General features: G+C 36.2%; 1 protein-coding gene across 4 annotated transcripts in view; it reads left to right on the top strand.

Moving 5' to 3' along the window:
- NUDCD1 (NudC domain containing 1) overlaps positions 1 to 16,109 on the top strand; it is a 75,470-nt gene that overhangs the window by 4,087 nt on the left and 55,274 nt on the right. For 3 of the 4 annotated variants that reach the window (XM_042923598.1, XM_042923599.1, XM_042923596.1), the window contains exon 2: positions 9,066 to 9,220. In XM_042923598.1, the coding sequence (XP_042779532.1) occupies positions 9,066 to 9,220 (155 nt within the window). Of the gene's footprint in view, positions 1 to 4,659; positions 4,830 to 9,065; positions 9,221 to 16,109 lie in introns of all 4 variants that reach the window. The other variant, XM_042923597.1, reaches the window with a different exon arrangement.

Below are 16,109 nucleotides of genomic sequence, written 5' to 3'. Positions count from 1 at the left end.
CGAACCTGAGCCAAAATGATGAGTCGGACGCTTAACCAACTGAGCCACCCAGGTGCCCCGAGATTAGTTTGTTTAAAAATTGTCATTTCTGGAGATGGTGAGGTATGATTGAGGAGCTCCTCTTGGCAACTTGATTTCTTTTATACTACCCAAGGAGTTTACATTATTTCAGCAAAAACATTAGTGGATGGTGTGTGAAGCTTTGCATTTAGAATCTGAGGTTGAAGATGTGCTCTCATCTTGAGGAGTTTTAGTACTGGCTTATTTTTATTCTCTTATTTTAAATAATACTAGCAAATTGTTCTAAAGTTCCCTTTGCTATATAAACAGTACAACTGTCAGTTTGTGTTTTTCTTTTTCTCCCCAAATTTTATTTATTTTGAAAGAGAGAGAGAGCATGACAGGGGAGGGGCAGAGAGAGAGAGAGAGAGAGAGAGAAAGAGAGGGAGAGAGAGAATCGCAAGCAGGCTCCATGCTGTCAGCACAGAGCCAAACGCAGGCTTGATGAGATGAACCCATGAGATCATGGCCTGAGCTGAGATCAAGAGTCAGGCACTTAAGTGACTGAGCCACCCAGGCGTTCCAGTTTGTGTTTTTCTATGCTAAAGAACAAGCAAAAAGTTTTATAAAGTTTATTTATTTATTTGACAGAGAGCATGAGTGGGGGGAGGGAGAGAGAGAATCCCAAGCAAGCTCTGTGATGCCAGCACAGAGCGCAACTTGGGACTTGAACTCATGAAACGGTGAGATCATGACCTGAGCTGAAACCAAGAGTCGGATGCTTAACCGACTGACCACCCAGACACCCCTCTAGGCATCTATTTTATACAGATCTTCCTCTACTTAAAATAGGCACTTCCTGTGCCCTTCTGTTACTAGCACTCTGTTCCTCCACATACCCCTTCAGTCCCTAAGCAACTGCTGCTAGTTCTCTGTTGCTATAAATTAGTGTGCATTTTCTAGAGTTTTATATACATGGAATTACACAGTATGTATTCTTTTTTGTCTTGTTTCTTTTACTCAGCATAATTACTTTTACCTCGTGCCTGCGTAAGAGAAGGATATTGAAATCTCTGACTACGATTGTAGATTTTTCTTTTTTCTTGCAGTTCTGTTCATTTTTACTTCATATATTTTGAAGCTCTGTTATGTTGCATAAACACTATTGATTATTATGTCCTCACTCCAGCTCTTTTGCTAAATATTACCATAATGTGTGTATTTGTTTCCACCTTTTAACTTTTAACCTTTTGTGTTTTAGTATCTAACATGTATTTCTTACTGGCAGAAATAGTTGAGTCTTGTTTCTTTATTCAGCCTGACAATCTCTACCTTTTCATTATGCTGTTTATATTTGATGTGATTATTGATTTTTTTTTAGTTTGATCTTTCATCTTGCTAGTGGTGTTCTGTTTGTATTATCTACTCTGGGAAAATGGAATTTTCCTTTTTTTTTTTCATTTTGTCCATTTCCATTTTTCTTCCTTCTTTTGGGTTGAGTATTTTCTTTTTTTTTCTTTTCTAAAATTTTTTAAATGTTTATTTCTTTTTGAGAGAGAGAGACAGAACACAAGCAGGAGAGGTTCAGAGAGAGAGACACACACACAGAATCAGAAGCAGGCTCCAGGTTCTGAGCTGTCAGCACAGAGCTGGACGCAGGGCTTGAACTCACCAGCTGTGAGATCATGAGCTGAGCCCAAGTCAGACACTTAACTGACTGAGCCACCCAGGCGCCCCTGGGTTGAGTATTTTCTTAAGAATTCATTGTTATCACATTTCTTGGTTTACTAGCTATCGCTCTTTGTATTTTACTAGTTGCTTTAGAGTTAATGGTATACATCTTTAAAGATTTTTTTTAATGTTTATTTATTTTTGAGAGATAGAATGCAAGTCAGGGAGGAGCAAAGAGAAGGAGAGACAGAGAGTCTCAAGCAGGCTCTGTGCTGCCAGTGCAGAGCCCAATGTGGGGCTCAAACTCATGAGTCATGAGATCAGCACCTGAGTGGAAACCAACAGTCAGATGCTTAACTGACTAAGCCATCCAGGTGCCCCAATATAATACATCTTTAATTTACTGCATGGTATGTTCAAATGATGTTGCACTTTGCTCATAATATAAGACCCTAAAATAGTATACTTCTGTTTCTTTCCTCCTGGCCTTTATGCTATTGAATTTGTATTTTCAAAAGACATTTTTGCCATATGTAGGATTCTAGGTTTATACCTTTTCTTCTTTCAGTACATTTGACCCTTGAATAATGTAGGTTTGAAATATGCAGGCCCATTTATATGTGGACTTTTTTCAGTAAATATAGTGGAGGACTGTAACTGTGTTTTCCTTATGATTTTCTTAATAGTATTTTGTTTTTTCTAGTTTATTTTAAGACCACAGTATATACTGCATATACAGAATATGTGTTAACTGTGCTATTGGTAAGATTTCTGGTCAACAGAAGGCTATTAGTAGTTAAGTTTACAGGGAGTCAAAAAGTTATATGTGGATTTTCGAGGTGCTAGGGTCAGTGTCCCTTACCCGTGTCATTCAAAAGTCAAATGTACTTTAAAGATGTTGCCCCACTCTCTTCTAGCTTTTATTGGTTCTGATGAGAAAGCCGGTGTTTTCCCATCTTTATTCTTTTATACATGACATGTGTTTTTTCTCTTTTGCATTGCTTTTGAGCAGTTTGATTACGTTACCTTGCTGTGGTTTTTTTTCTTCATGAATGTTGTGCTTTTGAGTTTGTTGGTCTGTCTAGATCTGTGGGTTTATAGTTTTCAAGTTTGTAAAATGTCCAGCCATTATTTTTTTTTTCTTCCTCTTCTTTATTTTAAGGAATCCAGTTGCCCATTTGTATCTTTTATTTTTATTTTTTTGAAATTTATTTTTGAGAGAGAGAGAGAGAGAGAGAGAACACAGAGAAGGGGCATAGAGGGGGGAGAGAGAATCTCAAGCAAGCTCTGGGCTAACAGCACAGAGCCTGACACAGGGCTTGATCCCATGGACTGTGACATCCTGACTGAGCTGAGATTGAGAGTCAGACATTTAACCGACTAAGCCACCCACACACCCCCAGTTGCCCATTTTTAGATTGCTGGAAATTGACCCCAGGTTATCAGTGCTCTTGATTTTTGTGTGTTTTTTGCATTCTTTTTTTTCCTCTACTTTATTCTGGATAATTTATATTTTCATGCCTTTAGCTTCACTGTTGTTTTGCAGTGTCTGATTTGTTGTTATTCCCATCATGTGTATTTTTCATCATAGATGTTGTAGTTTTCATCTTTTACATTTTTCACGTCTGTTTTTAATGTATGGAATGTACGTTTTACATCTTTTTTGTCTTTGTTGTTTTGGACAATGGAATGTACTTTAATATAATAACTCAGTGTTCTATTCTGCTAATTATAACTTATGTATCAGTTATGTTGAGCTTCTGTTGATTGATTATTCTCTTCATTGTGGTTTGTTTTTTTTTTTTTTTCCTCTTTGCCGAGTAACATTTGGACACTAGAAATTGTGAATTTTACCTTGTTGGCTGGAGAATAGATTTATATTCTTCTAAATCTTCTTGAACTTGATTCTGGGTTACAGTTGAGTTACTGGAAACATTAATTTCATTTAGTCTTTTTTTTTTAATTTTTTTTTTTAAGGTTTTATTTATTTTTGAGACAGAGAGAGACAGAGCATGAATGGGGGAGGGGCAGAGAGAGAGGGAGACACAGAATCGGAAGCAGGCTCCAGGCTCTGAGCCATCAGCCCAGAGCCCAACGCGGGGCTCGAACTCACGGACCGCAAGATCGTGACCTGAGCTGAAGTCGGAGGCTTAACCGACTGAGCCACCCAGGCGCCCCTCATTTAGTCTTTTTAATGATTTGTTACACTGGTCTGGAGCAATGCTCAGTCAAGGGCTAATTATTCCCCACTACTGAGACAGTACTTTTCTTTGTATTCTACCCATTATCCCGTGAATTAGGTGTTTTCTCCATTCTACCTGTTGGTAACAGTCACAGTTCTGAGCCTTGTGTGAGTGTCCAAAACTTCTCTCTAATTCTAGAAGAGGTAGAAGAGAATGGAATAATAAGCAACCATGTGAGAATTAACCTTGGACAGCAGAAGAGAAATAGGAAAATCACACTTTTCTTTCTTCATATGTACCATATAAAAAGTATGGTATTTGTTTAGAATACCATTTACATGTTTAAAGTTAAGCTTGTTACTAATTTCATAGGACAAGTATTATTGATTTTCATTACAGATGAGGAGATGGGGTGGAAAGGCTAGTAACTTAATAAAGCCACTTGACACTGGCAAATCAGACTCCAAAGCTCATGCCTTTTCTAATGATCTATGGGCTATTTCTTCAGGGGAGGGAGAATAGAAGCCGGTGAAGATTTAGGCTATAGTTGGACTAAAGGAAGAAAAGAGCTATGTCACCATTGGATTTATGTAGAGTTTACTGTAAAATTGATATCTGCTCTTAGGGTGGAAAATATGGGGAAGAGTGGTAGATGACTGTGTTAATTTTTGCAGAAACATTGTATAAAATAGGTTAGTGGGAACAATGCTCTGAATTCTATTTCTGCTGTGTTCCATAAATCTTGCTTCAGAATTCATGATACAGACTTGCACAGTAGTTACAGTTTTAGTTTTGCTCTCTACAGTTTCAGTTACCCATGTCAACTGCAGTGTAGAAGCAGAGACGATCCTCCTTCTGACATACTGTCAGAAGATCAGCAGTAGCCTAACACTATATCACAGTGCCTGTGTCATTCACATCACTTCATCTGATCATACAGGCATGTTATCATCTCAAGTCATCACAAGAAGAAGGGTGAGTACAGTACAATAAGATATTTTGAGAGAGAGACCACATTCATGTAGCTTTTATGATAGTATATTGTTACAATTGCTTTATTTTATTATTAGTTATTAATTTCTGACTAGGCCTAATTTACAAATTAAACTTTATTATTCGTATGTATGTATAGGAAAAAACAATATATATAGGGATCAGTATCTGATTTTAAGCATCCACTGGGGATCTTAGGACGTATGCCTTGCAGATAAGGGGAGTGGGCTGGGGGGCTACTGTACTCTTTTTTTTTTTTGTTTTTTTGTTTTTTTTTTTTGCATTTTTATCTTTTTTTATACACAAATAGCAAACTCAGTAAGTAACTTGGCCAGAAGACTTAATTCATTGGGTATGATTAAAAGATAAATAATCTAAGAAGTGACCTCCGTAAGTTAACATTTAATGTTCTTTGCCTTTACCCCTGCTTTTTTAAAAGTACTATACTTTGCTTCTATCGGTATTAGAATGAATCATATTTAATTGGGTCAAAAGAGTTGAATATTGGCAATTTCACGTGGTTCAATGTAGTAGTGTATTTTGAAAGGACAAGAAGCAGTAATTGTAACCATTGTTAACGCCATTACAAGGATCATGTCTGTTTTATACTTACTAGTGTTATATCCACTGCCAAGCACAGTACACATAGTAGATATTCAGTACATAATTTATGAATGAGAAATACAGGTTTTTGAGGTTTCATACAGGTTTTGTAAGAAATTTAGGTAAAGATGGGGCCCCTGGGTGGCTCAGTCGATTGGGTGCCTGACTTCGGCTCAGGTCATGATCTCGCAGTCTGTGAGTTCAAGCCCCACGTTGGGCTCTATGCTGACAGCTCAGATCCTGGAGCCTGCTTCAGACTCTGTCCCTCTCTCTCTGCCCCTCCCCCGCTCTCACTGTGTGTCTCAAAAATAAAATAAAAACATAAAAAAAAAGAAATTTAGGTAAAGATTAAGGGAAATTTTCTTCTTGTCAGGCCCTAAGTTCTTTTTAAAAGACTGAAAGAGAAGGAATTTTTAGCAAAGCTCTTTTATTTCTAATGCAAGATAATAATAAATAATAAAATTTTTACTACTCTGGCCTCTTAGCCTTCTGTTAAAGAGGTTCCCCTTCCACTATTTCCACGAACCCAGCAGAGATTTAATACTCCTTGCTTTCCCCCTCCTTTCTTGGGAGGCTTTCCACTGCTTTTGCCTTTCAATTACTCTGCCTCTCCTTTTATAAACTCAAGGTGGTTGACATGAAAAATGCAATGATAACTTCACCTTTCTCATTTGAGGCCAGAGATGCAGCTTTTTTCTATATACTAACAGCTTTTACAAACTATTAAGTATGTAATATGCCCAATCCTCATTTCTGTGTCCAAATAACTTACATAAATTATCTTGTCAGAATGCAACAACAAAAGACTTAGACTATATCATAGTCATCTAATAATAGTTTTCCAGATCCTTATGTTCACAGATGAGAGGTTGTAATAAGGCAGAGGGCTAAGAAGCCTCTTGTTTGGGATTGCCCGGGGGCTTTGGCACAGATATGAAGTAAATGTATTTGTCGTGTCATTGTCTAGTATTATTGCTTTGGGCCATTATTTTACCATGTACATTTCTTGCAGTATTGAGTTTCATCCACACAGTGGTGCTAGAAAACCAAGAATTGGTGATTGTTTCCCTCCTAATCAGTGGAATATGTACTTCTAACTGTTCCTTATAAAATAAATACTTCCTTGAATCATATAATAGCAATTTCCTCAACCTTCATCAAATCCATAACTAAATTTATAATGATTTTATGGCATAAACCTTGAAAATAAAACACCCGGGGCACCTGGTGGTTTGGTCAGTTAAGCATCCGACTTCCTCTCAGGTCATGAACTCTCAGTTTTTAAGTTCGAGCCCCGTGTTGAGCTCTAAGCTGACAGCTCAGAGCCTGGAACCTGCTTCAGATTCTGTGTCTCCCTCTCTCTCTCTTCCCTTCCCCCACTCATGCTCTGTCTCTGTCTCAAAAATAAATGAACTTTAAAAAAAATTGAAGAAAAAAACCCAAGTTATTTTATCAGCAGAATGGGTTTATTTGGGATTATTAGAGAATTGTAATTCGGGACATGCAAACTTTGGCAAAACCATCGGCAAGTCCAGCAAACAAAGGAGAAGAATGTTATTTTATGGAGAAGGAGGAGGAAGTTGGGAAGAATTGTTTTGAATAAAAGAAAGTCATTGGAGAACAGCAAAACTACAGGGTAATGTTGATTTCTCATTAGCTATGTTACAGGAGTAGTCCCGCTTCTTGTAGGAGATGCAGTGTATATCTTTTCCCTGTTGGGGCCTGTAATTGAAGATTCTTCTATTGAATATTCTTCTGTTGTGGTCTGCAGTTGCCAGTTCTTCCTGTAACTGATGTTGAGTGGTGGGGGTTCCCCCTTCTGGCCTCCCTTCTTTCTGTACTTCTAGTGAGATTTCCCTTTATTAATATTCACAGTGGATTTTACCTTGCTTTGCTTTCGTCTGTGTTACATATTGTACTTATAAGTAATCTTTTATAAATTTGAATCTGAACTTTACTCTTCTGCTTAAAAACTCTTAAATGAATTACATTAAGTTTACCGATAAAGACAAGGTCTTTCATGATCCAATTCCTTCCTAGTTCCCTAGCTGTTTATCTGTAGCCTTTTCTTGTACAGTTCTCCATGGTGCTTTGTAGTTAGCCATCTTTTGTTTCTTTGAACACAAATTTTTCCTCCTGCTTTTGTCTGCTTTTCCTTCTGCCTATGATAAGTAGGGGTGTGTGTGTGTGTGTGTGTGTGTGTGTGTGTGTAGATATATTTCTTCATAAGTTAACTTTACCTTATATCCTTTCTAGCGTGGGTCATATTTCTGAAAGCTTTCATTAATTCGCCTCCTCCACAGATCAGTGCCCAGTGTTATGGTACCCAGTAACTTTTTCTTCCAAACATTTATTGCAGTTTCATTATATATTTACTTATGAATTATTTGACTAATGTCCATTTCCTTACTGAATCATGAGTGCTGAAGAGGTAGATTCTGTGCTCTTTGCTCATCATTGTGTCATTGGTGCCTATTGAATTATTGCTGAATGAATCAGAGAATAAATATAAGTCGGCCAGGCCTCAAAGCAGGTAATAGAAGTAGGAACAGATGAACATTATGGAAAAAAAAAAGAAAACACTTGAAATTAGAATACAGTAAGTTGAGTTTTATATTAAGGTAAGGTATTGGCCCAGCATAGTTTACTTTTATATTTTCTGTCAGAGCAGAAATTAATTCTACGTCATGGGCAGCCCTGAGTGGTAAGGGTTCCTATCTGCATGTGAAGGAAGGTAGAGTGAGATTACATTTAGCCGAATAAAATTATGGAAATAGTAAAGAGAGTGGATCTTAAAAGTTCTCATCACAAGAAAAAAATAACTAGGTGACGGATGATGTGTTAAGTAAACTTACTATGCTAATCATTTCACAATATGTTCGTATATAAAGTATATTATGTTATACACTTTAAACTTACACAGTGTAATATGCCAATTATATCACAATAAAGGTGGAGAAAAGTAAAATAAAGTTATGGAAATCGCTTAATGCCCAGTGCAAAACACTGTTCTTCAGGAAGCCTCGTTTCTAGTCCAGGTAGAATATTTTGTTCTGTACTCTTGGGAAAAATTTGATAAAACATTGGAGAAATCACCATTTGTTCTTACATTTATTTCCATAATTATGAAACAAAATAATGAAAACATTCTCTATTTCTTAATGTGTGGTAAAAAAAAATTAATGAGATATAGAGATGAAAGAAATGAGATATAGAGATATAGAGGTGAAAGCATTTTAAAAACTATAAAAACTCTACATAAAATGGACTTAATATTTGCCCCAGAGACAGGAAATCCTCCAATTTTAGAATTTCCCCATTCTTTTTATTCATAATTATAAGGAAGAGGTGCCTAAAAGAAAAGATGTTATGGCATGAAAAACCCTATCTCTTATGGCCACTGTCAGGGATCATGCCAGTTTGATTCATTGTTTATCCTCTACACACAGTGCCTATTGGGTGTCTAAAAATTGTTTTAGAATAAATAATATAGTGAATTTGTTCTTAAAGCCTTTGTGATTAGCATTCTGTGATTTCTTCACCTTTTGAGCATTCTGCAGAAAGAAATAATCAAAAGTGAAACCTGTATTTATGTTTATTCTTCTTGTATTTCAGCTGTGGCAGAAGTAAAACTTCGAGATGATCAATATACACTGGAACACATGCATGCTTTTGGAATGTATAATTACCTACACAGTGATTCATGGTATCAAGACAGCGTCTACTACATTGATAACCTTGGAAGAGTTATGAATTTAACAGTGATGCTGGTAAGAAAAATACCTGTAATAAGAGGATTTTCCAATAAATCTGATTCTTAATTTTCATTTTTAATCTGATGTCCAGGGGCACCTGGGTGGCTCAGTTGGTTAAGCGTCCGACTTTGGCTCAGGTCAGCTCAGAGCCTGGAGCCTGCTTCTGATTCTGTCTCTCTCTCTCTCTCTCTCTCTCTCTCTTTTGCCCCTCCCTTGCTAGCACTGTCTCTCTCTGTCTCTCAAAAATAAACAAATATAAAAAAAAAAAAATCTGATATCCAGAGAATTGAGGTACACATATCTTTAATCTATGGAATCCTATTGTTAATCTATATAAAGCTCTGTTCTGTTTAATTCAATTTTAATTTTTCCCTTTGTTCTTATCACTTATTATTCCCCTCCACACCCACCAATGAGCAACAATTCTAATGGATTTTATAAATCAATATTAATGTAACTGTTCATGTCTGCTTTTTCTAATGTGAAGTATTAACTCTGACTATGACAGTGAATTTGTTTATTTTTTCTTTTAATTCTTGCTTTATGTATTTTTAATCATGCTAATTGAGGCACAAACATTTTGTCTGCTATGGATTTGTCCTTTTAGCATTATGAAATGCCCTTTTTATCTCTAGACTCTGGGAATGATTTTTGTTTGTCTTGAAATCTTCCAATATTAATATAGTGTGATAGCTTTTTTTATTAGTAGTGTTCATCTTTTTCTGTCTTTTTTCTTTCACTTTATCAGTGTTGTTGTTTTTAGTCTGATGCCTTAGACCACTCAACCATCCTAACATGACAGTGTTGTTATTTTTAAAATGTGTCTCTTATAAACAACATATAGTTGGGTCTTGTTTTGTATCTAGCATGACAATCTGTCCTTTAAATGAAGGGCTTAGGACATTTATATTTAATGTAATTACTGATATGGTTGGGTTTATGTTACCATTTTCCTGTCTTTTCAGTTTGTCCCATCTGTTCTTTGTTCTTTATCCCTTTGTTCCTACCTGTTTTAGAATTAGTCAAATTTTCTTAAAATTCCATTTAATTTTCTCTTGGCTTTTTATCTAAACCTGTTTGTACTATTATTTTTTTTTTAATGGTTAATGTAGAGATTGTAGTATTCATCCTTAAATGGTAATAGTCTGCCTCTAACACTAAAACTTTATGGTAGTAATTCCTTCTATTTCCCTTTTACCCTTCAAGCTATTTTTGTCCTATATTTTACTTCATATGTTGTAAATTCCACAATAGATTGTTAATGTATTTGCTTTAAACGGTCAGTAGAATGATAATAGCTTCCTAACTGCTCTCTGCTCTTTCTAGCACACCTCTACATTGCATCTACAGAATCATGGATTGAATTTTTTTTTATTCCACATGTAAGATTAATAGGTTATTTGTCTTTTCTGATTTATGTCACTTAGCAAGATGCCCTTAAGGACCGTCCATATTGTCGCCAAGGGCAAGTTTCATTCCTTTTTATGGCTAAATAAAATATTCCACTTTTTATATAATGACACATTTCCTTTACCCATTCATCTATTGATGGACACTTAGGTTTTTTGTTTGTTTTTTGACTATTGTAAATAATGCTGCAGTGAACATAAGGATACATGTATCTTTTCAAGTTAGTGTTTTTATTTTCTTGGGATAAATATCCAGAAGTGGAATCACTGGGTCATAGGGTAGTTCTATTTTTACTTTTTGAGAAACCTTCATACTGTTTTCCATAGTGGCTGCACCAGTTTACATTCCCACCAGCAGTACATGAGAATTTCCTTTTCTCCACATCTTTTCCAACACTTGTTACTTCTTGTCTTTTTGATAATAACCATTCTGGTAGGTATGCAGTGGTAATCTCATTGTGGTTTTGATCTGCATTTCTCTGATGATGAGTGATATCAAGCAAGTTTTCATATAGTTGTTGGCTGTCTCTAGGTCTTCTTTGGAAAAATGCTCAGATGCTCTGCCCATTTTTTAAGCATGTTTATTTATTTATTTTGAGAGAGAGCAGAGCAGGGGAGGGGCAGAGAGAGAATCCAAAGCAGACTCTGTGCTGTCAACGCAGAGCCTGATGCGGGGTTCAAACTCACAAACTGGGAGATCATGACCTGAGCTGAAATCCAGAGTTGGACGCTTAACCGACTGAGCCACCCAGGCACCACTCCCATTTTTTAATCAGATTTTTTGTGGATTTTTTTTGGGGGGGAGGGTGGGTTGCTATTGTATAAGTTCTTTATATATTTTGATACCCTATGATTTGCAAATATTTTCTCTCATTCCCTAGGTTGACTTTTCATTTTGTTGATCATTTCCTTTGCTTTGCAGAAGCTGTTTAGTTTGATGTAGTTCCACTCATTTATTTTTGTTTTTGTTGCCTTTGCTTTTGGTGTCAGATTCAAAAAATCGTTGCTAAGACCAATGTCAAGGAGTTTACCACTTATGTTCTCTTTTGGGAGTTTTATGGCTTCAGGTTACATTCAAGTCTTTAATCCAGTTTATTTTTGTGTATGATATAGGGGTCCAGTTTCATTCTTTTGCATGTGGCTGTCCGGTTTTTTGAAGACCATTTATTGAAAAGGCTGTCTTTTCCCTAATGTATACTCTTGGCTCTTTCATTGTAAATTAATTGATCATATATGTGTGATTTTATTGCTGGACTCTGTTCTGTCTCATTGACCTCCACTTCCATACTGTTTTGATGATTGTAGCTTTGTAAAGTATTTTGAAATCAGGAAGCATGATGCCTCCAGCTTTGTTCCTTCTTTCTCAAGATTGCTTTAGTTTTTTGAGGTCTTTTGTAGTTCCATACAAATTTGAGGATTGTTGTATTTCTGTGAAAAATGCCATTGGAGTTTTAATTGGGATTGCGTTGAATCTGTAGATTGCTTTGGGTAGTATAGACATTTTAACAATATTGATTCTTCCAATCCATGAGAATGGAATATCTTTCCATTTATTTGTGTTTTCTTGTAAATTCTTTTTATTAGAGTCCGGTGTGTCCTTCCAGAGGTAGTTTGTTTTTTCTGTATGTCTGTTTTTTCTTTTTTTTAGCAAGTGTAAACACAAAGTGATCTATTTTTAAAATACAAACTCCTCATTGGTATATACAGTTTATTGTGCTCTTCTCTCCAACCTTGTGTTTTGCCATTTTGTACACTAGTCTCTAGCAATACCAACTCTTGCAGTTACTGAGACATGCCCTGTATCCTGTTGTCCTCTGCTCATTTTTCATGTGATTAACTCTACCTGGAACATTTTTTCTTAGTTCTTGCCAGGTTGCTTCCCGGTCTTTACTTAAGACCTAGCAAACCATCTCTTCTATTAAGCTTTCCCTGACATCCTCACTTTGCTCCTCTGGGAATATTCAAACCATTGGCTCTCAGATCTATGTGGACTTTTAATTCCTTCTAGGCCAGAGGTTTGCAAGACTTTTTCTGCATAGGGCCAAATAATAAATATTGTACAGTTTGTAGGTTAGACAGTCTTATGTCACAACTGCTCGGTTTTGGTGTGGTAGTGTGAGAACAGCGTTAGACGATATGTAAATGAATGAATGTGACTGCATTCCAAGCTCATTGACTATAGTTTGCCAACCCTTGGTCTAGGCCCTGGGTTTTTCTTATTTTTCTATAATCCTGCCATCAAGCAGAAGATTTGGTCAGTATGTTTGTTGAAATAACAACAACTGTTTAAAGCTTGTTCTTATCCTTTGTAGTTGTCTTTTCATTCTTGATAGGATCTTCCTCTTCTTATTTCTTCTCTGGGTTCAGGTATGAGTCTGGTTTATTGAGATAAATAACTTTACTGAATAATAAATATTTACTTCTATATTATATATACTTAGTTATATATTTTTATTATACGTATAAATATCTATTATATGTTACAAATATATACTTTATATATATTCCTCAGCAAACATTTATTGAATGCTATTATGCTTAGTAGCCACATACACAAATAAATTGATAACATGTAACAGTGGAAGTAGGGATAAGATGCAGACCTAGTACAGAGGAGGAAATGATAAATGTTGAGAGATGAAGTGTTCCAAGAAGTTTCAGAGGAGTTGTCACTTTAACAGAATTTTGAAGGATCAGTTAATTTGCCATGCAGATTGAGGCAGCTGTGTCTGCACATGACTTAAAAGGCACATTCAGCAAACTTCCACAGGCACATGTGTGCACTACAGGCACTCTAGATTGGTTTGCTAAAACACAGTGTATGTATGGAAGGACCAAAATAGTATGTATGCAGGCTTTGGTTGGAGATGAGGATGGCAAGGTGAGCAGAAGCCAGGGTGTGAAGGGAGGGAGGAACAGTCATGTGTTAAGCCAAGAGAAATATTAAAAAGATAATTGATTCTTTGATTCATTTTTGTACTATGCTTGGCTGGGAGAGGATATGGTAGGGTCACAGTTTTGGGCCAGAAGCTTGGTTTTATCAGTTTACTTGTTGATAACTGTGATTTGGGATACTAATTTCCAATTTAAATCACAAGATTGATTGGAAATGTGGAAAGAAAGTTTAATGGTAGCATTTGAAATCCTATAAGCAGTGTGGACTGGTCAATATAGTTTTCTTCTCCCATTGGAAAGTTTTCAAAGGAAATCAAATACTGTAAATTAAAAAAATTTTATTAAAAAAATTTTTTTGGTGTTTATTTACTTTTGAGAGAAAGTGCACATGCGCACAAGTGGGGGAGGGGCAGAGAGAGAGTGAGAGTGAGTGAGAGAGAGAGAGAGAGAGAGAGCGAGAGAGAAAGAGAAAGAGAGAGAGAATCCAAAGTAGGCTTCAGGCTCTGAGCTGTCAGCACAGAGCCCAATGTGGGACTCAAACCCAGGAACTGTGAGATCATGACCTGAGCAGAAGTTGGATACTCAACCAACTGAGCCACCAGGAACCCCTCAAATACTGTAATTTTAATAAGAGTGCTTATTTGACATGGAATCTGGACAAAGACTAATATGTCTTTGATCCCTTTTCCTGACCTATTTGCTAGCTTCTGTGGACATATTAGAATAACTAGTTACAATTCCTTATTTAGTTTAGTTTCTCTACTTATAGGCTCATTAAAAATAAAAACACTGTATACATACACACTCTATATACACTATGTACTAGGATAGTCTGTACATATGAGCCAAATGCCTGACATACATGTGCAGTGTATTATTACCTATACATGATTATACATGCCCATACTCTACATATGCATAACTTGTATTTTATTGTGTCTTTTAACTTTAAGGGCTTTTATATTTTTTAGATTCTGTTGTGTTTTGTTTTTTTAGGAAGACAAATCTAATATCTGTAAATTCCCTAAGAATACTGACTTCCAGAGCCTAACTCAGTCACATAGTCTGATTTGTACTATTCACTGAATCTTCAACATATTTATTGAATACCGGCTATATGTTACACATTGTCATAGGCACTGGGAATTCTGCATCATACAAAATAGTCTCTTCCAGTTTATTAATTCACAGCAGAATATGAACTACAGTTGACCCTGAACAACACTGGGAATCTGAGCATTAAACCCCTCCTCCACTGTGCAATAGAAAAGTACTAGTTTTGACTCCCCCAAAACTTAACTAATAGCATACTGTTGACCAGAAATCTTGATTAACACATATTTTATATGTTGTATGTATTGTATACTGTATTCCTACAATAAAGTAAGCTAGAGAAAAGAAAATGTTACTGAGAAAATCATAAGAGAAAAAATAGGTTTACAGTACTGAATTGTAAAACATTCACTTATAAGTGAACTGTTGCAGCTCAAACCTTCATTGTCCAACGGTCAACTGAATTTCTTTCTCTTGCTTCCCCAGTTTGAACTTGACATTGAAATAACAATCTCTTTTGTTCAAAAAAGTATACACCTTTCCATATGTATAATGTATATTTAAGTTTGTTTAGCTTCCTGATAAAATTAGGAAGTTTTTGTTTTTAATTTTTATTGACAAGCAATAAGGTATCATAATTTAGAACACAGGGCTTGAAAGTTTCCTTTCAAGAAGTTGCTTTCTTTCATAGTTCTCATTTATCATCTCATCCTTGAACTCTTTGAGCACTTCATATGCATTCTCTGTTTAGCTAAGGTCCTTGAATTATTCAGTATAATAGGGGCGCCTGGTGGCTCAGTCGGTCAAGTGTCTGACTTCGGCTCGGGTCATGATCTCACAGTTTGTGAGTTTGAGCCCCGCATTAGTCTCTGTGCTGACAGCTCAGAGCCTGGAGCCTGCTCCAGATTCGGTCTCCCTCTCTCTCTGCCCCTCCTCTGCTCACACTCTCTCTCTCTCTCAAAAATAAATAAACATTTAAAAAAAAAAAGAAAGAAAAGGTGTATAATACACACTCTAATATTAATTTATTAGATCTTGTAATGTATTAGATCTTGTATGGAAAAGACCTACCGTATACCTTTTTTTTTTCAGCTGGTGAGGTGACACTATGTTTGAGGATCCCTGGCTCCAAATTTTAGTTTTTGCAGGTTTATCTCCTGGGCTGGAGAGTTGTCCCCAGAGAGGAGTCCTCTAGGTTCTTGTCTGAGGGGTATAAGGCATGATCCTGTTTTCTGAGATGCAAGCAAAAGGAAAAAGTTTGTGGTACCATCTTTTAATATGTGGGGATCTAACTCATTCCCCTCTTTTCTTTCAGTAGAGTTCTTTACCCCTATGTTTAGCTGGGCCTGGTGGCCAGAGTCAGTCTAGTTAAAATTAGAGAAATCTCCAGTTTTTTCCTGCAGTGGGGAATTTATATTGTTTTGGAGAGAAATGGTATTTTTATGATTTTTTTTTCCACCCCAGAACATGGTATGTCTTTCAATTTATTTAGGTATGCTTTTATGTCCTTAAGTAAGAGTTTTATAGTTTTCCTTTGACTTTATGCT

The sequence above is a fragment of the Panthera leo genome, chromosome F2 (assembly GCF_018350215.1).
Source record: "Panthera leo isolate Ple1 chromosome F2, P.leo_Ple1_pat1.1, whole genome shotgun sequence".
NCBI lineage: Eukaryota > Metazoa > Chordata > Mammalia > Carnivora > Felidae > Panthera > Panthera leo.
The sequence above is the reverse complement of the archived record's forward strand: the minus strand, read 5'-3'. Positions and strand labels throughout refer to the sequence as shown.